The following is a 24,147-nucleotide window of genomic DNA, read 5'->3' on the forward strand; positions in this document are numbered from 1 at the left end:
CATCACATTAGATTTAGGAGTAATTAGAATATGCTACTGAAGCTATGGACATGACAAAGCATTTAAATAATGCATAAAAAATTGCCATTTATTGATGTTTTATATTGTACAGACCCAGAGGGATAGCTCACTATTATGGCAGGTGTGGAGAAAATGCAAATGCTAAAGTATAATTGTCCAACAGCAGGCAGCTGACATTACATTCACATCTCCTCTCCTTTGACTGTTGCTGCTCCAGTAACTGCTTCCAGCCTGTAGCATGCAGGTTGCACCAGAATCACCAGACCACTTACTTTATGGTTGCAGTGGATCTCCTCATCAGAGGTATTAGATGTCTGTGTTATGATGAGTTACACCGTTATATTCCTCTTGAAACAGCTCTGATTGTGTCATTTGAATCATTTAATCCCAAGAGGTTACACTATTTAATATTTGCTGTAGTCCGCAGCAATCAGACCAACAAGAGGAAATCCTTGAGTGCGAGGGAGACCTTGTAGCGGGGAAACAGTCTGCAGGCCGGGCTGAGCCGCTGTGACGTGAGACAGGATGACAGTTTTTAAGTTAAGTAATAATAAACTTAATTTACAGAGCACTTTTTATACAGGAAAATAGAGCTCAAAGTGCGTTGCAAAAAATGCATTTAAACACATTTAAAGAACAATATATGGCTCCTACATAATCCAAAGAAGGCTGTCCTATAAATACATTTTGATCAGATTATAGTTACCAGAGGATTGCATTGTTATCATTCTGTGAAATTACCTTGTAGAATTCATAGACATTAGCGACCCTAATTAATTGAGGCCTTTTTATGTCCTGTCATTGATTTACTGAATCAATCCGGATCCTACCGGCATGTGTCTCTCAGTGAGGAAAGGGGTTTGCTATTTGGATTTGTACCTTTTAGTAAGTCAAACTGAGTTAGAGTAATACGAATATATATATCTCAAAATACAAATTGCTTACAGCTGTAAAAGGTATTCACCACCTAAAAGGAGAGCAATACCACTATTGGAGAATTCTTACTTTTACAAATTTACACCTAGTGGGTGGTCTAGGCACGAGTGTGATTGGTGAGTCATCCAACCACACCTAGTCATAGCAGCCCTGGCTGAGTGGGTTGCGAGGTTTCGTCTCACTATCCAGTCCAAGTAATCCAAATGTGACTGGTCACAGTGGATCTTTAGGGAGATTCATTAAGAAGCTGTCTGTGTTTTGTTTAGTCAAAATCTGTACATCTCCACCTGCTGGAGAAAACCGTAGGATACAGCTGAAAAGTCGAAACTGCTAAGTAGCTGAACCTCGAGTTTACAGTTATAATCACAATATGTGTGTGTTAGTCAAGAAGGAAACTCAATGCTCAGTATTGATTCTTGTGAATATTTGTGTGCTCCCTGGAATTAGTTATTGCCTTTTTCTTAAGATTTATAATCTTAACAGGACAACCAGTCTAAAAGGTAAAAAATAGTCCCTTCCTGCAGGACTGTAAACCACTTAAAAAAAGCTTCATTGTACTATGAAATTTCCTTAACTTTTCTTGTATCAATCATCCGTTGTCTCTTTGTAAAAGTTGATTGGTCAAGATAAAAATTAACTGAACATTAACTGAGCTTTACAAATCATCAGTAAAGAGTGCAAACAGTAAATGGCCAGACTGAAGTTTTCGGCTTAAACCAAATTAGGTTATTAGATTAAAAGGAAGCTAATTCGGAGTTTGAAATTGATACAAATTGAGCCAGATGGGTCACTCCAATGTCTGGGAGCCAAAAAGAAAAACAACCTCATGTTCTTTGTGTCTGCTGCTCTCCTGTTGGAGTAAAAAAACAGCTTCACATTGCCCTCTGGTGGGGTTCAGAGAGCCCCGTGCTCTACAGAGACCTCAGGGCTCAAACTAAATATTATCTCTGCCTAAACGCAACTGAATAGACTGGACGAGCTTTGGGATTACTTAAAGATTTACTCGTGAATTCTAACAAAAGTCCACGGTTGGGAGGATCTGACTGCGCTGTGGTTCCTGTCTAACAAAAGGAAGCGGAGCTGGGCTGCTGCTGCCTGCTCTCCACAGGAAGTGGCCTGGCTGGGCAGCAGCCAAACCTGTTCTCCAACTTTAGAGCCACGCAGTTAAGGTTATGAAAGCTGTAGCGACAAAAAACAACAACTGCTTTGTTCATATCCATACCCTGGTATTAGCTATGTAACCCTGAACTATGATCCTGTAGTTTGTTTTGCCACTCTGTCCTTCTGTGATTTATACATTCAGGTATTTATAATAATAATAATACATTTTATTTGTTAAGGTACTCAAACGCACTTTACATGGTAAAGACAAAAACAATAAAAGCAATAACAATATAAACAAAGCAGAGAGATGACATAACTGTAACAAACGAAACAAAACACAGGTTCTAGCAGATTTAAATAGGTAAACAGGGTTCACTTTCCCAGTCACTTTTACATTAAACAGACAAGTCGAGGCCCAAATCCCCACTGATGCAGCTCTTTTGTTGTATTTCTGAAAATATTCAAGAAGATATTAAAATCTACCCAAATACTGAATATGAGCTGGTTATTAATTCAATGTTGTTGTGGAAGCAAAAGCTATAACAAACACAAAAGGGAAGCGGATTTAACTATTTATAATGATGCTGCTGGGAGTTTAATCATTCTTACCTTGAGGGAAATTAAAATATTTAACTGTTGCATCTTCATTATTTTCTATTATGAAAATAGTTGCTCTTTCAGCACTAATAAAAGGCATCAATAAAACCTAGACCCTGAAAGGCAATGCACTCATGTTTGTTTAGATTGTTATATAAGAATTAAAGCAAGAGAGGCAGTAAGTTTTGTAGTGAGACTAGACACGCTGGAAGCCAAAATCAATGGATATACAAAGAGTAGACGGTTAGGTATTAACTCACATCAGGGCCTGAATGCACCACATCACAACTCACAATGTTTGTGTGTGTGTGTGTGTGTGTACGTACGTATTTGTGCACTTGTTGAACTTGGCATGACCCACATACAGTGCAGAACATCTAGCATTTATCGCTTCCAGACAAGACAGCAAACAACAGCCAGCTCGTCGTGTGGTGTCACGCAGCTGTGCGTGCGTCAACATTAAAGCCCTCGGCCATTTTTCTCCACAGAAACATGGTGCGAAAATAAAACACCGCTGGAGCTTTGCAGCCAATCTTATTGGATGAGTCAGTGGCTCAGAGAGGTGATGAAACTTGTTTCAAACAATGGCTGCAGCTTTTCATTTGAATAACGACTTCATTTGCCCGTTCATTTCCATCTAGCTCTGCTGGCAGTGGAGGAAGGGGTGTGGGAACCTTTTCAAACTGATTGTTTTGTATCAACCGTTGTGATTTAAAAAATAAAAAATAAAAAAAAATACATGAACTGCAGCACAATGAAGGTCACATAAATTCATGCAGGAGACTTCTTCCCAGGTTGTTCTTTATTGTACTATAATGCAAACATTCCATGTCTCATCATAAATGCTCCTACATAATCCAGAGAAGGCTGTTTTTCAAGTAATCCATCAGATTACAGTTACCAAAGGGTTTGCACTGTAATCATCATATAAAAAAAACATCCTCCTGCTAAATTACCTCGGAGCATTCGTTGACAAAAAAAACCTTAATAATTAATCAGCTTACAATGTTAATGATGAACTTGATGATAACTGAACCTGCAAGAGAAGTGGAAAACAAGTGCTCTCATTGACTTAAAAGTCTAAGATCTTTTAAATCTTAGAATTAAAGACATTTTTGGTCGACATATCCTGTACGTTTTGGGACGTCTCCAACACAAACGCTTCACCGGACTGTCTCTCTGTGTTTCACTTCATCTGGCTGCAGAGGCCAACGGTTTAATCTGCAGCCGTCACTAAGAAGCACTGAGAGGAGAGTTCAAGCTCAGAGATTGACAGTAGGAGAATGTTTTTCCCTCCAAAAGTACAGGAGAGCCTTGAGGCAATATTAGTGCAAGTTCGGATAATGTTTCTACAGCTATAAAACATGTAGATTTAGCAGTTCATTTATTTGAATCTTGATTTAAAAAAAATAATAATTTGGTTTTGTGTTATATCCATCACCTGCTGAACAAACACAAACCCCTACAAATGAGACTGGACGGATGGCAAATACATGAACAACCTTCTTATTTCATCTTCTCCAGGAACGAACGCACCTCCTGTGGATAGTAACCCCAAGGCCCCACGGCCCCCTGGGAACACAGAGAGAGGAAACATTGATGACACAAGAACATCATTTCGATACCGCTTTCACTAAGAAATCTGAAATAACATACAAACAGAAAACATCAGAGACGTGTCCGCGCCTTTTGGTAACATGTAACTCTACATTACTGGCTTGGCAAACATGAGCCTGGCTTCACGCCTAGAATTTGCTTGTTGTGTCTAAACATTTCATTGCTCCTTCTTATGCGATAGCGTGAGTGCAGATACGATCAGGACCTTTACCCCACACTGCTGGTAGGTCTTGTAATCACGCGATTCATTGTATAAAAAGGGAGCAACGAGTGTGACGTGACAGAAACGTTTCCCTGTAAACTCTTCAATCACGATCACTACAAATTGACTTGGTGAACTGGATCTCACCTTGTAGACAACTTTCCCAGCCTGCAGCACGTAGAGCCTCTCAGGCAGAGCGCCATACTTTATGGCAGACATGTCACTCATGTCGTCCACGACAACGGGACACAGGGGCTCCTTCTGAACCAAGATCTTTGCTGCAGACAGCCTGTCCTCCAGGTTCTGGTGCTGGTTGATGTCAATGTTGTTGGCAAAGGCCCAACCATCTGACACAGAAATACAGAATGTGATTTTACTGGACGCTGAACACAGAAGGACCATCAAAGTTATGGAACACATAATAAATTCTGCTCTGCGGATGTTGCATAAGGGGAATGAAGCCCAGAATGTGGTGGTGTCACAGCCTGATTTCCATGCACAGAGTTACACTACAAGGATTTATCTGTTTCTTAAGTGAACATTTTGTTTGTTTTTGGTAAACCCAATGACTCAACATGTGACTATTTTGGTAAAATGTTGACATAATCAAAAGCTTTTAAAGTATAAACTCAAAATTGAAACAAATGATGTAATCATTTAAAAAGATGTAAATCTTTAATTGCTGCATTTACAAATCCTCAATTGCAGGGATTATTTCATCTGGATGTTAAATTCTGACGGCCATTGATAAACAGATTATTCTCTACTTTCAAGGCTCACATTCATCTTCAATACTTTCCAAATTTCCTCTCAGGAAAGTGCTGATATCTAAAAGTTTGCTTCACTTTCCCCCCAGATTTGGATGCATTGTTCTCCAACAACAACAACAACAACAACAACAAAAACGCAGGTGATACTATCATGACACCTTCACTCTTGGTTACTCTCACTCACCTGTTGAATGAGCCTCGGCGATGTAGACCACAATAAAGTCAGCTACATCCTGGAAGTCCTTGACGAGTTGCTTGAACTCCTCAAGTTTGTAGATAAACGGGGGTCAGGTGCAGCTTCCGAAACTCAACACCAGAGGTCTGTTGTCTGCAAATAAAAAATAAATAAAAACAACAACAACACAGCTTTCAATGTAGGAGCAAGGACAGAGAGAGACAACCTGATCAATACACAAAGGATTCAATCTTGCACGAACCTTTCAAGTACTTGCAGATACTTGTTTTCTTTCCCTCCATGTTGACAACAGGTGTGTCCGGAGCTTCTCCGCCCTCAAACGCATCTTGTCCGAGCGACATCCACATGTGTTTGCAGACTGTTTTAATGAACTCAATAGAGCCAAATGTCATACCCCAATCTTCATACTTGAAGTTGGTATTCTGGGTCATCGTGATCCTTTCACCCATTTTGAGAATGATCTTCTTGGTGAGACTTGGTGAAATGAAACCCAGAACCCAGATCATGAGGTTCATTCCTATCATGAAGCAAAACATGCTTGCTGTGGACAAATACACCGTCAGCCTGTGCAGAGACATGCTTGCTTTCCTTTGTGGAGAACTCACACAGTGTCTCTGGCAAAACTGGCATCTGGTATTAAACATGTAGGTTACCGCCCACTAGGCGCACATTTGATAACAGCTGCCTTCAATGACTCTTCCAGAGCTCGTATTTTATAGAACGCAAGAAGCAAAAACTTTGGAGCGCCTAAACACAAGAGCTCCCAGTACTGATAGAAACGATGGTACTTAACCCTTTCATGCATAGAGGTCACTACAGTGGACAGCTATTCAGATGCTGTTTTCTTGTATATGCATGGGTTTTGATGGCATAGTTGCACATCAGCCACTACAATAGCGCTCACTGTTTTTTACAGCGAGCGCTATTGTAGTAGTAAGTAGTAAATAATCTGTAATAGACACAAACTATAAAAAGCTAAATGATTCACTTTGTATCCCTCTCTCCTACACTTTACCCACTTCTTTTCAGCTGAACAATGGTGGCATATTATTACCATATGTGTATTACAATATGTGCACTGTACTATGTTGGTATTTGTGCAGACTTGGAGGAACTATGGAGGATCCAAAGTGGTCAGAGACTCATTGTTGTTCAGGGCTCCTAATCTGTCCGTATTCCTTAAATTTACCCAAGTTTGTTCCATCCAGACATCTGACTAGTACAAAAGAAATGCATCCCAACTGTTTAATTGACATGCAGGATATTTCAAAACAACTTAAAATGCACATCAGGCACACAACTTGAATATTAAAGATATGGACTCCTATACATTTCTTTTACTTTTTGACTAAGTGGAAGACAAAGTAAAACTACCTTAACAGAATTCTATTGCTTGTGTAGAAAGGCTTTACCTGCCAAAACAACAGGTCGGTTTGTGGCTATAGCTCTCGATTTTCCAAACAAATCCAATGCCTTTTTAACAATAACCTACATCTTGTATTCCATGCAGGCATTGTTAACTTCATCTGTCTTTTTATACCAGTTCACCATCACTTGTTCTTGGTTGGTGTCTGTGGTTGTATAGTTAAACCCACCAGAGGGTAAGATGCAACAGCACAGAAGTTGTTATTTTACGTCCCCAGTTCAAATTGACCAGAGTCAGATTTGGGCATTTTGTTTTAGAAAACATTTTGGTTGCGTGTTTTACAGCAGAATGAAGATGAGTTCAAGAAAAAAGAGCTATTTGCACAGTTCCAACGCTATCGAAGTGACAAAATCTGTCCAGAGACGTTTATAAACACCTGGTGAAGTATTTAAACCTGCTACTGAGTTAGGATGGTGCCGGCGGAACCGCCTCCAGATCAACTCTGGTAAAACCAAAGAGCTGGTGGTGGACTTCCGCCGGGGTAAACACTGTCCTCCGGAACCAGTGAACATCCAGGGACAGGACATTGAGATTGTGCAATCTTATAAGTACCTGGGTGTTCACTTGAACAATAAACTGGACTGGACTAATCATACAAATTCACTATATAAAAAGGGACAGAGCAGACTCTATCTGCTGAGGAGACTGAGGTCCTTTGGAGTGCAGGGAGCACTCCTGAGGACCTTTTTCAACTCTGTGGTGGCATCAGCCATTTTTTATGCAGTGGTCTGCTGGAGCAGCAGCATCTCAGCAGCCGACAAGAAGAGACTGAACAAGCTTGTCAGGAAGGCCAGCAGTGTGCTGGGGTGTCCACTGGATACGGTGGAGGTGGTGGGAGACAGGAGGATGATGGTCAAGCTGTCATCCCTGATGAACAACACCTCCCACCCCATAGGGGACGCCCTGGCAGCCCTGTGCAGCTCCTTCAGCCACCAGCTGCTTCACCCCCGGTGTGTGAAGGAGAGGTACCGCAGGTCCTTCCTTCCTGCTGCTGTCAGACTACACAACCAGCTCTGCTCCCAGCAGACCACATGACACATGACAATAAAAACCTGTGCAATACATTACACTGTGCAATAATAGTTAAAATAGTTTTTTCTGACTGTAAATATTATATTTCAGTTATTGTTGTTTTTCTACTGTTTTTATTGCTTATTTATAATACTTTTTTTTATCTTGTCTTTCTTTACTATGTCTCTTGTTTACCCTATGCTGCTGTAAGCCTGCAAATTTCCCCGCTGCGGGACTAATAAAGGATTATCTTATCTTATCTTATCTTATCTTTTACAGTAACTGTCTTCAGGGCAACATTTTGCCATGATGACAAACACACACGGCCTCAAAGTGGAAACAATACCAGCGTCTCTGTCGCAGTTGGTAAATTCCAACTGTTTAAATAGATATAAGTGCTTTTTCTCTCTTTATCCTGCTGAAGGGCCTATATATATCTCTGGTCGTCCATGTTCATTCACGTGGATCTAAATTTCAAAAAGCATGCAAAAGCACCATCAGATCCAGTGTTTCCCTCTGTTACATCCTAGACTTCACACTGTACTGTCGGGAACACACCTCTTACAGAACAGTTTGAAACTTTCACTTGACAGTTTGTTTCACCCGCCTTGTATTTGCACAATAATAACCTTTTATGTTGTAGCTGACAGTGTCAACTCTGACCTGAGTTGGTTTTTTTCCCTTCCCTGGGAGGCCACTAAGTGGCGCTGCAGAATAGCATTTCCTACATTATTACTGGAGATGAACACCAGAGCTCTTTCAACACAGGCTTTAACACAGGAAAGAACACTTTACAGCGTAATTATCAACGTTTGTAAGACATGGCAGATACGTCTTTATTTTTAAGCAAGTGTCATTTTAAATCATCCAGGGGATCGGTTTATTAGTATTCTGTTTTTACAGTCAGACGTTATTTACCATTATTCAAATAATAACTCATGAAGTTAATAATAATATAGAAAGCCTAAACAAATACCAAAACGCTTAAAAAAAGACCTCAATGTGTGAAGATTTTCAGAGATTATTAAAGTTTTTGAAGAGGAATGTTTGGAACTATATAATGTAATTCAACTAAATGATGTCCTACTTTTGTTTTGCTGTATTATAATTCAGATCCCAGGAGCGTGCGTCTCATCTCCCCACCTATGTCACCTAAAACGTAATTATAGTAATTATAGCTTGAGAGTGCTACAAATGACAAAAGAAAAAAAGAAAAAAAAAAGAAAAATGTATTTGGTCTCTCGATCATACATGTTTTAAAACAATAGATCAATGGCTAAAATGAATTCATACTGAACCAAAGCTTGGAGAACATCGATGTTAAATGACTTTCTGCATGTTTTGAGCTTTAAACACTATATATATATATATATATATATATATATATATATATATATATATATATATATATAAAGTATCATGACATTCGAGCATTCAGTAGCTCGCAAAACCTCACATGCAGGCTCAGAACTGCAAACAGCTGTCTTGATCCAGATCTTATCCTCCCACAGAAAACACGGACCCGGTCTTCATTGGTGCTCCTGAACCCTGCAGAGCAAGAGAAGCTGTCGGGTGCCAATCAGATAGAGAGAAAGAGGGGAGAGAGAGAGAGAGAGAGAGGGGGAGGGGGAGAGAGAGAGAGAGAGAGAGAGAGAGAGACACACATGGGATGCTGATGACTGATCCTCGCGGAGAGGATGCTATCGATCAGGCTCGCAGTCTCTCTCCCCTTCAGTTCGATAAACATGCTGTGCGTAATTAGAGCCTTTCTGTTCCTCACTGGGTAATTGAATAAGGTAGGTGTTCCCCCAAAGCCCTGAGGTTAAATCATTTTTCCTCCAATGTGTTGATGCAGTTTGCACTGATTTTTTTTTTTTGTTTGTTACTTTTTCTTTTCTTTTCGTCGTGCAGGTAATGTGACACTGCATGGGAACGCCGAGTCACCAATGCAGAACCCCTCCGCGCTGTTCGGGATGGTCAGCCACTGTCAGACCCCGACTTTCGCAGACTTCACCGGCTTGTCGCTCTCCGTGTACGGCAGCAAGGCGGACGTGTGCCCGCGGCGAGCCGGTGGCAGCGGTGGTTTCGGGTCGCAGATCTGCCGGAGCTCCCATGACACCCCGACTCACATGAGCTGCGCCGGCCCGAGGAGACTCAGCGCGCCCGAGGAGAAAGCGCACCTGGCCGCGAGAGCCCCGCGCTCGTGCCTCTCTCTCCCACCCGTGCAAGGTAAGACCCCCCACCACCATCCACCCACCCACCCTTAGGACCACACGGGTCTTTAAAAGTCATGCTGTGGAGGTCTTTTTTTTTGGAAGTTATAAAGTCGTTGGAGTGGTTCCTGGACATGATGGATAAATTGGATAAAAAAAAAAACATTTAATGTTGTAATGATTATTGCAATCGTTAAAAAACAAAATTTTACAAGAGAAACCCAGATTCAGTCAGACAGAAGCAGTGTCAGTCTGGCCAATTTGACCAATTTACAGTTTATTTGAGATAAAAAGCCAATAATCCAGAATAATGTTGCTTATTCCACATGGCTCCTCAAGAGCGTCATTTGATGAAGCTGTATACTCTGTATTTGTGATGAGAGCGCCGTTTTGCAGTTGTGGATGAGGTCTGTTAATTAAACCCAGAGCTCACTTGGATCTTTTGCCAATTCATAAATAACAGATTCAAAGTCTCCGTTGCACACGAGTGCCATGTGAAGTGATGTAGCCTACAGTATGTGGAATAACTGCCAAGCAAGTGTGCAATTTCTATTGAGGTTAACGAGGCATGTCAGCGTTTAGTTTACTGGAGGATAAGTGTAATGTTGCCTCATTTACTTATATATATATATATATATATATATATATATATTATATATATATATATATATATATATATATATATATGGGGAAATTGGCAACTTGAAGTTTTGACATTTTAAAACACTTTTTTTAAATTATAAAATAAAAGAACTTATAGTTTTTGTCTAAAATTTAGAACAATATTAATCTTAAAGATGATAAATGATATGCTCAAATGGCTCAAACCCCATATTTGATTTTAAGCCTTCCAGAATAAATAGGATAAACGTTTGACCTTGGCTCATCAGTGAAAGCAAAACGTTTTAAAAACAATTACATAGATGAAATGACATGGCCATACAGATAGCATTCAGAGAGGAAACTGGGCTTTGAGTCGCTGTGGAAGCTCGCTCCATCCTGTTTAGACAGAGTTGTTGTGAGAGGGCGGAGGTAATTACAGCCCCATCCTAAATTATGATTAGACGGAACAGACTTTTATATTAGCAATCATCCTCGCAGCAAGAAGAGGATCAACGGATTTGATTATTGTTTCTTCTTGCCAAACACAAAACATATGTCTGCCGAATGTGTCTCGGCATTTATGAGTTCTCTTGGAGCACAGTTGTGCCCTCAGCCCTCCATCCCCAGCATCCCGGACCAGAATGAATCGTCTCATTGTCTTTGCAACGCTTTTGAACTCGCTTCCCGTAAATTGTGGGAAAATGCAAGATGTGTTATGCGTTTGTGGATTATGTCGAGCAGATTAAAGCTGAAGGAGACACATCTCTGTTTGTTTGGCTCTGACTCTGTGAGGCAGTGGAGTGATTTTCTTTTTAATAGTTTCAATATCTAGTTTTAAGCCTCTTTTTAGAGTGCAAAAAACAACAACCCCCGAACATGTACTTCCTCCAGCACATACTGATTCAACTACACAGCAAAACATTTTACACATGCATCTTTTGGCATTAATACATTTTCACATTATATTTTTGCTGTCATGATGCAGAAATGAAAAGTTGTGTTCAGTTAAACTTGTCCTCCTAATGGTGCTATGTCTATATTAAATGAATATGCACTGCATTGTTGGCATTTTGTTCTGTTGTATAGTCTCTTCTGCTGAGCATGGAGTATGAAAGTGATCTAAGTACTCATCAGTCTTTTGTATGATGCCTCATTTCAGGCTGATCGTATTACATACTCCCATTTGGGGACTGAACTGGAGTTTAAACTGCATTCTCAACCGTTGCTTTAGATTCATACTGAAAGGAATCTTTGAACAAACACAGACTGTAATATTTCTCCCTACGGAGACACTGCAGGAAGAACTTACCTCAGACGGGTGATTTCTGACCTTTTAACTGTGCACCCTGTCATTGCAAAATGTGAACAATTACTAAAACTGATAAAAACGTGTACGGCTGATGTTAAATTGAAAAATTGATTTTTCCGGGAGTGAAGCTGCTGTGTTACTCGTTGTACTCGTTCAGTGCTGCTCTGTTGATTTCCTAATTACTCCTAAAAATGCAAATCCACGCTGTGTGTTTTATTTAAATGTTATGTCAGTTTGTGTGCATCCAGGTGTGTTTTTGTAAAAGTATGATTGAGAAAGATTGAGTGAAAAAGATTGACAGTGATCAGGAATGACGGCCTGAGTTACAGAGCTGAAGTGCCGTTGTGTCAGTAGACTTTATACATGCTTGGATTTAGTTTTAACAGGCCAGAAAAATATTCCAAATTTAGTCAAAACCCTTTGCAGAATCGGTTCAACCTCGCCTTTGCTGTGCCATTGCATTTTAATTTTAATAAATTGCCCCCATCTAAACCAAGGACATGTATTCCTTATATTCTTTCCTTACATGCAGTTGTGACCTATGTACCACCTGGTGCGTATGTTTGGAAACCGTGCGTATTGCTCTCCGTGAGTGGAACAGAGGCTGATCATCCGTACACTGCAAGTCCACTGTGCTATAAATATTAGTGCCAACCAGCAAGGAAAAATATTTAGCCTGCAAAGAAAAACACTTGACCCCTCCTTGAAAAAGAATATCAGGTTTGAATGGTGTGTGTACTCTAGCATCATTCGATACCGTACTAAAGTTTCTCCTGGCTGCGACGAGGCTGCCCAGTGTGTGAGGTTGTTTGAGGAAAATGTTTTAGTAAGAGGAGTGTGCTGTAGTCCCAAACTCCCTCTCTCAGATAAATGCAGAGGGCCGCCTGTTGATTCAGCCTGTAAAGAGATGAGTAATGGATATTTGGATTTAATCATTGTCAGAGCTTTTTTTTTTAACACTTCTATGGCTTCTATTTCTTGTTGTCTTTTGCCATCACACATCAGCGTGACGTGTTTTCTATAAACTCGTATTTATACATGCGGTGTGCACACCTGAATGCAAGCACACAGCACTGTGCCAGGATATGCTGAACACGTGCACTAAGCCCACATGCCACACCACTGACATACTCTCTCTCTCACACACACACACACACGTATATACACACAAACACACACATGCTTTTTTTGGGTGAAGTGGCATTGGCACCAATGTTGAATTTCCTCAAAATGACTTAGTTTCCTGTGTTTTCCCCCACAGCATTTGTAGACGTCAGACCGCGGGGTGATAATCTGACTGTTATGAGAAACAACCGACCATTACAGCCCCACTTTGAGCCTCTGCTGTGTCAAACGCTTAATGACAGCTTACCAGTAGCTTGTGAATAGTTTTGGTCGTGTGTGTGTGCACAGAGAAACACGTTAAGTGCTTTCGGTGAAGTCACGAATTCTATCAAACTACGAGGTTTTTATTTATTATTATTATTCTTCATGGAAAGAAGAGTGGACAGCTGGCAACAATTTTCTCTGTATTTTCGCTGTGTGATGGATTTCATTGTTACTTTGAAATCAAGGTTTTCTCTTCATAAACTGTTTTGATATAGAGGAGTAATTGATAATACAAATGCTCCAAAAATATACTTAGAATTCATCATAAATGTGGCACTCAGCCTAACCTACAAGGGAACTGGTGTTCACATTTTAAAATATCCAAATGTGCCTTCTTTGGGTGGTGAGGATTTTCATCTGAGTAACTCTTCTGATTTGAGTCACATAAAATGTTTATACAGCTATAATTCAGGGGAAGTGTTTGTTTCGGCTGTTTCAAGGGGGTTTGGATTTCTTAAATTACTTTGGACTTCTGGCTCATAATTGCTTTAAGCTTGGCTTTGATGTATGCACAGATCATATTATTTATTCCTCCACTTGTCAGTATTTCCTTTTAATTTTGACTTGTGAGCCAGTTGTCATTTGTGACGCTGTTCTACCCATGTTGCTGAATCAGGGGTATGACAGTAGTATGTGTCAATGATAAAAGGGTTTAAGTGGTCTAGATCTTTAGAAAAGTATCCCTAATGGAACAATGGATCACCAGGGGAGAATGATTCAGCAGGTGACGCAGTGTAAATATTTAGTGTGGATTTTGACCACAGTTTAAATTAGGGAGCCTGTTTTAAATATGTATGATCTTAAATCAATCATAAAGTTCTGTGGAATAAATAAGAGAATTATGAAGATATTATCCCACGGTGTGACTATTGAATAAGAAATGTATAATTGAGTCATAGTCTGGAGACAAGGGGACACCAAAATATCTTTTTCCTCCAATATCTTTACTGGATATGTTTCATGAGGAAACTGTTAAGAAAGCTAATGGCTGACCCTAATCCTGTCCTGTACAAAGAACTCAAGCTTCTACCATGTGGTGGAAGGTAAAGGCTTACATGAGACATACATTTTTTCTTTAGAGCAAAAGCAAAAAAGGGTTAATAATATTTTATATTGAAACGTTAAATTGGCTTAAAGTTACGAAATGAATCTCTTGAAATTCCCATTTGTGTGATATCATATTTCCATGTGTAGACGTTGTAGTGTAACGTGTGTTTTTATTTGAATTATTGTATTTTTTGTTGTTGTGCCCTTCTGAATTATAAGCAAGACTTACATCCATGCCATCTCTCTAGATACATCAACTTATCAAACTATCTATTAATCAAATACAGTTGAAGTCTGACCGACAAACTGAGGATCTCAACCTCACGGTTGGTCGATATGCCAAAAGGTTGTAGCAGCGAGGGAAGGTTACGGCAGCTATTCCTCCCAGATGTTGTGAAAGACCGATCGACCCTCAGAGGAAACATTTTGCTGTCACTGCTGCTAAAAGAGATTTGACCTTTTATTCAACTTGTGGTTCACTAAATTTCACGGCCGAGGTTGACCGGGATTTTTTTGTTTGCCAGATTGTAAAGAGGTTATACAGTGCATGTTTTTGGTATTACTTTTCAGTTTGCATCCAGTATTATGTCGCACAGAATTTGTCAACAGGAACTGACAAAAAACCACCAGACATTCCCCGCTTCGCATTTGTGCCTCTAAATTATTTTTAACTATACAGTGGATGCGGGCCTGCTGGTGTGTATCAAAGTAGTACAGTGATGGTGACCTTCCTTTCACAAGTTTTCTCACACAGTCAGTACCTTCCCATGAGAGCATCTCAGCCCACGTCTTCTTCGTCTCCTATGAGCTCAGCAGTGAGTTATGGGCAAATGCGAGGGTGCTGCCTGGGAAGGGTGTTCTAGGGTGTAATGTTTGCAGCATGTTCCATTGATTCATAAAGCGGAGGCCCGGTGATGATTCTGCAGCGGTATTCCCGTAAACCTCTGTCTGGCTGAGACGCTGAGGAGGGAATGCTTGGTAATGGAATGAGAGCTCTTCCTGAGTCACAGCCACTAGAGAGAGAGAGAGAGAGAGAGAGAGAGAGAGAGAGAGAGAGAGAGAGAGAGAGAGAGTGAGAGAGAGAACAGCCCTGGTCTGGCATCTGCTTGGCTGAATCACCTCAATCAAACTTGGCCGGGAGTGCACATGACGTGTTTAGAAAACGGGAGATAAGTGGCAGAGGAAGAGACGAGTGTTGCGTCAACTTGACTGAGGCTGGATTCAAAGAGAGAGGAGGAGATTTATGGGAGGTTGTGGCTGTTGAGTGTCTTCTGATTGGTCCTCTGAGGTTGCTGAAGGAACGTGTGCATGTGGGAAGCCACAAGCAAACGGATGCAAAAACTTTTAATTAAAATCTTAGCGCTGCCACCTCGACGCTGTCCTTTTCCTTCCCTATAGTCTTTGTAGGTCAGGTCAAATTTTTTAATTCTTATGTGACCAGTGTGGTGTGATTATTGCATCTCACTGTAACCAAAGGAATGCTAACTCTCATTCTGCCAATGAATCCAACCAGTCACACAGCAAAAAATATGATCTGGTTCGAGTAAGTGCCGAAATATCCTTTGAATACCAGCAGAAATGTGCTCTGGGCCTCGGCTTAATCAAGAAAAAAGCTGCAGAGTTGGCTCAGATATGTCATCATAAAAATGTATTTTTAGTCTAAACCTTGCCCTGAGAAGTGCTCACAAAGGTTCGCACTCTAAACGTTTGAGAAAAAGCTGCCAGGTCTTTGTGAATTGGAGCCAGTTTGTTTTACCTTTTTTAACTATTTGTAGTAAAGCTACAGATACTTCGCTGTGATTCGTGTTGCCTAGACAGACATGCCACAGCTGACCACATGTCTGTAGGGTCTGTATTACTCATGCATTTTCAGACAGCAGCAGCTCTTCTCGCAGACCTCTATGTGTATGACTTAGCACATGGGTGGGTTTTTTTATTTTTTTGATTTACATCTCGGCTGTGCCACTTGCTGTTCTTGGCTCGTCGCTGCTGTGTTTCATCAAAGAAAAATCCGCTCCGCTCTGAGTGCGGCAGTTAAGACGGCCGTCTGCCGCTGAGCTGCCGCTGAGCTGCCTCTGAGCTGCCTCTGCCAGAGCGGACTGGGCCCTCGCAGCTGTCAGCTGGAGAGAGAGACAGGGAGAGAGGGAGAGAGAGAGAGAGATGGCAGGAGAGGGATGAAGTCGTTGGATCAGGGCTTCACTGACCTCCATAAACAAGCTGCAAAAAACATAGATTGTTTGAGTGTGAAAGGGCAGTTTTGGACGTCTGAATCAATCAATTTAATCTTTTCCAACGCAGACTTTCCTCCTACTTTATCAGCAGTTTATCTCCTTTGAATTGTGCTCATGATGTGAGTAACATTTACGACACGTAATAGTTGCTCAGTGTGCATCACTTCTTTGGAAACAGATCACCATTTAAAACTGCTTCAGCAACAGTTTACGAATGCTTGAATGGTCAACTTGTTTTTCCTTTTTTCCTTTTTACAAAAATCAGCCAGCCAATCAAACATTGGCTTCAACTGAGTGGTCAAAAACAAATGAGCAAACATAATGCGAGCCGAGGCTGTTTTTAATGCCTTCATTAGAGCAAAGGAGAAAGCAGCCAAAAAAGCCCGAGTTTTATCCTCCCTCTTGTTCTCTCTCCGTCTCTGCCAGGAAGCTGCCATGGGGCAGTGCCCAGTCAGCTCACTGCACCATTGGCTGGCGCCGCCCCAGAGGACTATGAAAGACATTATAAAGTCTAATAGTGCAGTTTATATACTTTTATTAGTGCTTGTTAATAGAAGCCCGCATTCTGGATGTGCAATGCAATCCAGCCCCTGCACTGTATTAACTTGCTTACCAGGACTAATAAGTGCACAAAGGAACCACGGAATAAAAGGTTGCTTTGAGAAAAGGTACTCTTGCTTGTCGGTGAATGATGTCGGTCGACATCAATCACAAAACCGGAGCGTGACAACTTGCACTTGATTTGGGTTCAGATATTCATATGTGCCTTATGTCTTGGCAGATATAGATCCGTACGCCTTATTGTCCTAGATAGAGGGGCCAAGTTTCATAACTCAGAGTCGATATCTATTGAATTATTCTTTCAATGATATAAATTTAAAGCACTGGCAAGTGAATCTTTGAGTCATAATGTATCATATCTTGTGTATTGCTTGAAGTCAGGACCTCTAAGTCTTCCATCGGTGCTGAGAGTGATATCATCCTGTCCATGCAACGTCAGCACACAGGCAGCATTATAGCACAGGTGGACTGGTGTTTTGTTAAAATCAATCTTTTTTTTTTAGTAGAAAATCTAGACTGCACGATGCTGCATGAAGAGAGGAAGTAGAGGACTTTTGGGAAAGTGAGGCCGATGCCCTGCTCAGGTTAACGCTTGTTGCAGGGAGCTGGGAGCTTCGCCAGGCCGACTCTGGATGTTAATAAAGTTTAAGGCTCTATGCCAGCACTGTGATCTGTAACGCTTAGGGTTATTTTTACAGACTTTTTTTTTTTATACAGACAATTATATTTGAAGGGGAAAGCTGTTTTTCAGTGGTCTAATATCGGAGCAAGGAGATAAAGTATGTGATAAGAAGATGCAATTTCCCATGTTAGGATGCAGTGGACTTTTTTTCATTGTGTGAGAATATTTTGAGAACTCCCCATGTACTACTGAAACAGCCAGCAATATAGTAGTACTTTTCCCTTATATTATGTTACCAAAGGTTTGTTAAAAGTTATTCTTTGTTTTCCCAAAATGCTCTGCTACATCATAGCCTTACACCCTAACACCTGGTAGTTGTCCAACTACAACCACAGACAGATGGAGGTTTTGTGCCTGACGGGCGTTTTGACGACATTTGGAAAGGGGAGAGTGAGCATTTATTTATATATTTTTATATATATAATTTATATCCCTTGTCCGTTTTCTCAGCTAATCCAAGGATTGTCTATTTATATCTGTCACTTGTCAGCGTCTTCATCTAATCATCTCTGACAGACTAGTTGCCGAACAGGCCATTGAAGGAATCTAAGATGACATTGGCTTGTAGTTGCTGTACTGATGTTGATGCTTGATTTCAGCCTTTGAAACTAAAAACCACAGCTAGCAGATGAGTTGGTTGCGCTGTCCAAAAGTTTTCCACTGTAAACGGTAAAGCCATCTGTTATCTTCTGGCTCTTTTAAGTATCTGTCTGCTTTATATTCTTTACACCACATTACATTGGAAAGAAAGCTGTATAGTTTTCATTCTGTTGGCAGTGTTTTCCCTGTAATCTGAAATGAGGAAATGATTCTGCTTTAAGCGGTTTTGTTAAAGACGGATCAGTTCTGTTCTTCTTTGATTTACTGTTGCCGGGATTAAATGTAGGACCCCTTTTCTTCATATGGTTCATATGGGCCTAAGCAGTAAGTGTGTTAAATGGATCCATATTACACTGAGTAATAGCCTCAGTATGCACTCTTCATTAACGTGCTTAACATTCCCCCCAAGACCCAGAAGTCGGCTTCTATAATACACTGCTTAACACAAACATCATGTTGGATACTTAGGATCTCTTATGGGGCTCGTTGTTGGCAGTTTTTATTAGTGAGCACATTTGGACAATGTGTGTTTGTGTGTGTGTGTTTGTGTGTATGCTGATGTTTGGGTCAAAGTGGAAGACAGAATGGATATTTTCATGAACTCTGAACATGAAAACCTTTGAAAAGTTAATAAAAGATACACACAATACTTTGAGGTTAAAGGGATAGTTTAGGGTGAAATGGGTTTGTATGACATACTTATCCATTATCGGTGTGTTTCCTACAGTAGACGGCGGTGAGAAAGCCCCCAGTTTGGGGACATAGACAGGAGTACGGGCACGAAAAGAGTCATTTGATGCTGTGGACGGGGGCAGCAGCAAAATGTATTTAAGCCCCCTCCAAGAACAGCCGACCCAAAAATATATATATAATTTTAAGTGTACGCTATGTTGAGCATATTTTCCCACGGGGGACTTATCTGAAAGTACAAATGATGTCACTGTTTTTGTCAATGGAGTTTTTTGACTTTGAAGAGAGCTTACATTAGGTGGTCCTATGTTTTTTTTGGGTGGTGTCTAATATACGTTTTGCTGCTGCTGCGTCTGTCCACAGCAGTACATTGCTTTGCTTCTGTGTTGTTACTCCTGTCCGCTTCTCCAAACTGGTGGCATGCTGACCACCATGTACTGCAGGTGATACACTGACTTACGATAACTACCTCAAATCACCCCACTTTAGAACACCAGAACTATCCCTTTAATACATTGCAGTGTGTAGTTATGTTATTGATTTGAGCTTTTTTTTTTGTTTTTGGCTTGAAAATTACATCTGTTGCAACACTGGTCAGCCCCTTGTTGCATGTTTCCAAAACAGGACACGCAACATTGTTTTTTTAGAGTAGGTCATTTTTTATTTTTTTAAACCCTGTTTATTGCCATTTCAAAGAACTCACAAACCCCGACACACGGACATAGGCACATCTATGTAGAGACATTAAAACAATGAATAACAACAACACTAAAGTGAAGACTTGTAATACAATGAATAAATTAAGAACAAATTCATTTTTTTATTAAAATAAAGTGGGAGGGGGAGATTCAGATAAAAAAGATAAAATAGATAAATAAATATATTCTGAACACGAACATGTATTTGCAAAACATAAACTTGATCAACATTAAATGTGACACCATCATCAAGTTTCGGTGAGCCACTGATGTTTAAACAACTGTATCAATCACCAAAGAGATATTATGGTAATTTGATGCTCCGGGGACAGTTGAAGGAATACTTAATATCATCAGTGCATTTGCACATATTGTATGCGATCGGGGTATTGGGGCATTTGTGGGTGGATACGTGTAAATGTATGTTTTTATCAATATATGAAATGTTTGCTTTGGATCGCCATCTGTTGGACAGTTCAAACCTTGATTTCTGTCATATTCAATAAAGATGGTGGTGACAGGCAGGTTATGTTCAAAATGGAAGTAGAAAGATTCGAGTCCAGTGGGAACCAGTGCTTTTCTTTCATAGTTGACTTGACATTTACAGCCGTTTCCCACAGCTCAGTATTCAGCCTTTTTATACAAGGAAGCCAAAACCCATCACGAGGAGCTTCACTTACCTTAAAACTGATATGCTGAGATTCTTGGATCCGCACAGACGAGACACATGGGTTCACACGGCCTTAGTAACCAATAAACATTCCCGTAGCAGAAAATATCTTTTATATATCACCAGGAGTTTGAAAAGAATATTTGGGATGAGTAACTGGCTTTCTTCCCAGTATGTCCTCACTGGAGCTGAGTCACAGATTTAGAGGAGAGATTGAGGGTCTGAAGAATAGAGAGGAAAGCAAGATTTCTCTCCTTTCTGTTTATCTAACTTTTGCCCTTAAAAAGTCAGCTCGTAGCACATGATGACTAATCCCAATAAAAAGCCTAATCAGGCACTTTTAGCACGTATCGACAGTGATCTAATGGGCATGTGTGTTCGAAAGCAAAAATGAATTAGGCAGCGTCGGAGCCGTGACAGCCAGGTGCTGAGCACTTGGCCCAGCGTATGGGAGCGTCAGCCAATTGGAAAATGCTTTCAGAATTTATCTGCACCCTTCTCCCGTGACAAATTATTTTATTGTTCCCATACAGTTGGTTTTCATTTAGTATTTTGGCTAACGACGTGGGTTATTGTTATTCCTTTATTCAGCATAGATACTCTGGAAGCATTCACATCTGATAGCACACTACCATGCTACAGAAACCAATCGAAACATGACACAGTGAAGGAACGCAAACGCACACAGATGGTACGCAGAATACGAAACTTTAGTACAGGGTAAGAAGGGCAATCTTGATATGCTTATTACTTTGTATATGCTGTAAATGCCTCTGTGTCATGACCTTAGTGACTTTCTGTCAAATGGGGTAATGCTGCTTCCTGAAGGAACAACTTCTGTACAATCTCCCCTCAGCGACCTCCAAAAACCTTTAATCACATTATTCAGTGTGTCTCATGTACCGGGACGAGTAGATGTGCTGTGTGAGAGCTGCAGATGGGAGAGATAGGGTGAAAAACTCGCCCCATGTCCGAGCCGTGCACTCTGCCTGACCCGAGCTCAGTACATCAGGACTAGGCCGCTAATCTTTAACAAATGCTGGGAGTCTCCATGACCGGGCCCTTGCTGAGATGGCTTAGTCAAAACAGCCCTGCTGCTCCTGAACACAACCTCAGCCTATAGCTTCAGTCAAACGCTGATTAACTAACAAATACCTGCTGCTTGTTCCACAGCATTACACAGCCCGGTGCGTTGTGCGGCGCTCTATGGAGTTTGACAGTGTGTTTACTGTCCTGTAGAAGAACACACAGGCCTACTGTGTTATCGGGCCTTTCAGGGTTTGTTGGTAAACTGATGCAGGACATGTTAAATGAGCGAAATAATAGAAACACTGCACTGAAGGACGACAGTTTAATTGTTTAATCTGTAATTTGGTGTTTTGTTGTCTGATTTGGAAAAGGAACCATATGTATAAATGTTTAGTGTTGTTACAGTGCTGCATTGTGAAAACCCGTTGTGTTTTCCATAATGGAATACAAAGGAAGCAAAAACTATTTTGAACAATAAATTGACATGTTTTCTTTTCTTCCTGTAAGAATTTGTAACACTCAAACTGTGCTTTACATTTACTGTGAAATCAAATCACCATAATCCGCAAATAACAATTCACACTGACGACCATAAACCAAACAGCCAAGATTTTAACTGTCTGGCTCGACTTTAATCATTTTGGCGTTTTTAAGATTTTAACTGGTTTGGTTACAAAGTTGTGTAATCACAGCGTCTCCCGCCAGCTAACTTCACGGGTAAAAGCGAAACAAATATTTTCGCCAGACGATACAGTTGATGAAATATGGCCTTTTTGTCTAGTTTCAAATTTCATTGAAGATCACCCCCAACCTCTCCTCCCATGCTTCCAAGAAAGCCCTTTGGTTTGACTCCTACGCACGTTGCCCATTCTACTTGATCACAACAGTACCGCCAACATTCATCGGTCATGACTCTGCCTCGTCTTCTCGTCCACGGTTACTGTTTATGTGGGCCTGGCCGCATTTTCGTACCACTTTGGGCTTCAAACAAACACAAGCAGTCCAGGCCTCCTGCCAGGCTTGGGCACAGTCAGACTTTGTACATGAAGCCACGCCTGACATGTTGAATTAAGCATCACCACTTACGTACTGTAACCTGTTGTCTTGGGAGAACTCTCTGAATGCTCCAAATATGTTTTTAAGTATTTTAAATTACATTGATGCATACTGATGAATAATTCAAGTTTATTTTGAGTCATTGGTATGCATCTGTGGTGCTTTGATTTTCTTGATACTCATATTTGATTACACATAAATGGCCTCCAACAAAAATTGGCAGTGTGTTTTTTTTATATATATATTTGTTTTGTAGTTATTTGAGAATGATTTGATACCCTGGGAACAATAAATCATCCACAAGTTTAACAATAAAGTCATTATTTTTCTAAGAATGCAGCTTTTTATTCCAACTAGTAAAGAAATTGCAGTTCAACGTAACTATAAACTGAATAGAATTATATTTTTTAAAAAAAGGATGCACTTTCTTTTTAGGACTAGTAAAGGCTGCAGTGAGAGAAATATTTAATTTGTAGCCTCTAAAACCGCAATTCAACAAAAGTCAACAAGACTTGTTAGCCATGCCCTTGATAGCTTTAGCTGTAAATGTAAATGCACAGTTTACCACAGTGGCCACTTTTACAGGGCCAGCCCTGTCATTTGACACGAAAGTATGGCCAATCTAGGCCACTGTAAAGATGCCAGTCTTCTACAGGCCTCAAGGGCTCTGAGTCATGAAGGAGTCCAGCGAGAGCATCAGTATATGTACACTGCCGCTTGCCAAAGTACACTCATTTAACAGCACAAAAAGACTTGCACTGAGAGCCGGCATGTTTATGTTAGGGATGATGTAAAATGGCCAGAATTCATATTTCACATCAAATTTCTCTTTTAAGATGGCTTCTCTCAATTTTTACATGCAAGGAAACAAACATTTGCATTTCAAAGTTCTTCAAATAAAAATAAATGAAAAGCGACCCCATTTATGGGTTTGGAGAATTTATTGGAAAACAGGTTGGGGGTGAAATGAATATTTTTTTTTATGGTACGTAAAAGAGCTTCACAAAGAATGCCAGGTTATGTGAAAGGGTTGACACATGGTACAGGCCAGAACCCTTCGAGGTTCCCTCTTTATTCAGGCTTCATACTCTCAGGCAAAGAGCAGCCAAACACCTCACGTGGCGGAGGCCAAGAGGTTTATGATGATGATTATGAAGAATCATTTCTTTATTTCTGCTCGTTATCGTCTGATTGGCTCCTTTTCACCACAGACCCATCCAAAAATCTATCAACTAACAACCTTCTCTTTTTTACTTTTGGAGTTTATCACACTTTGTTAATGTATTATGGGATCCATAGCCATTTTAGTTTGCTCGGTATTCGCTGCTTTTTTTACGGGCATTGTTTTGAGAGATGATAGCAAATGCATTTATGTGCATACATTATGATTTAATATGAAGATGTTGAGAAGTTAAGTTGTCATTGGATGTATCATGTTACTTTAAAAAGTGCACTACCTTCAGCTATTTGCCATACTGCGTATGCACTC

General features: G+C 40.5%; 2 protein-coding genes across 2 annotated transcripts in view; one reads left to right on the forward strand and one right to left on the reverse strand.

Moving 5' to 3' along the window:
- Positions 1–3,428: 3,428 nt before the first annotated feature.
- Positions 3,429–6,087, reverse strand: dio1 (iodothyronine deiodinase 1). Its single transcript, XM_054602727.1, has 4 exons — positions 5,685–6,087; positions 5,432–5,575; positions 4,625–4,824; positions 3,429–4,230 (listed from the first exon to the last, which is right to left on the reverse strand). The coding sequence occupies exons 1-4, from the start codon at positions 6,085–6,087 to the stop codon at positions 4,165–4,167; spliced, it is 813 nt and encodes a 270-aa protein (XP_054458702.1). The 3' UTR covers positions 3,429–4,164.
- Positions 6,088–9,826: 3,739 nt separating this feature from the next.
- Positions 9,827–24,147, forward strand: part of LOC129094749 (zinc finger protein GLIS1) — a 68,842-nt gene continuing 54,521 nt past the window's right edge. The window contains exon 1 of the mRNA XM_054603011.1: positions 9,827–10,109. Within this exon, the coding sequence (XP_054458986.1) occupies positions 9,827–10,109 (283 nt within the window). The remainder of the gene's footprint in view (positions 10,110–24,147) is intronic.

Source organism: Anoplopoma fimbria, chromosome 8 (assembly GCF_027596085.1).
Source record: "Anoplopoma fimbria isolate UVic2021 breed Golden Eagle Sablefish chromosome 8, Afim_UVic_2022, whole genome shotgun sequence".
In the NCBI taxonomy this organism is placed as follows: Eukaryota; Metazoa; Chordata; class Actinopteri; order Perciformes; family Anoplopomatidae; genus Anoplopoma; species Anoplopoma fimbria.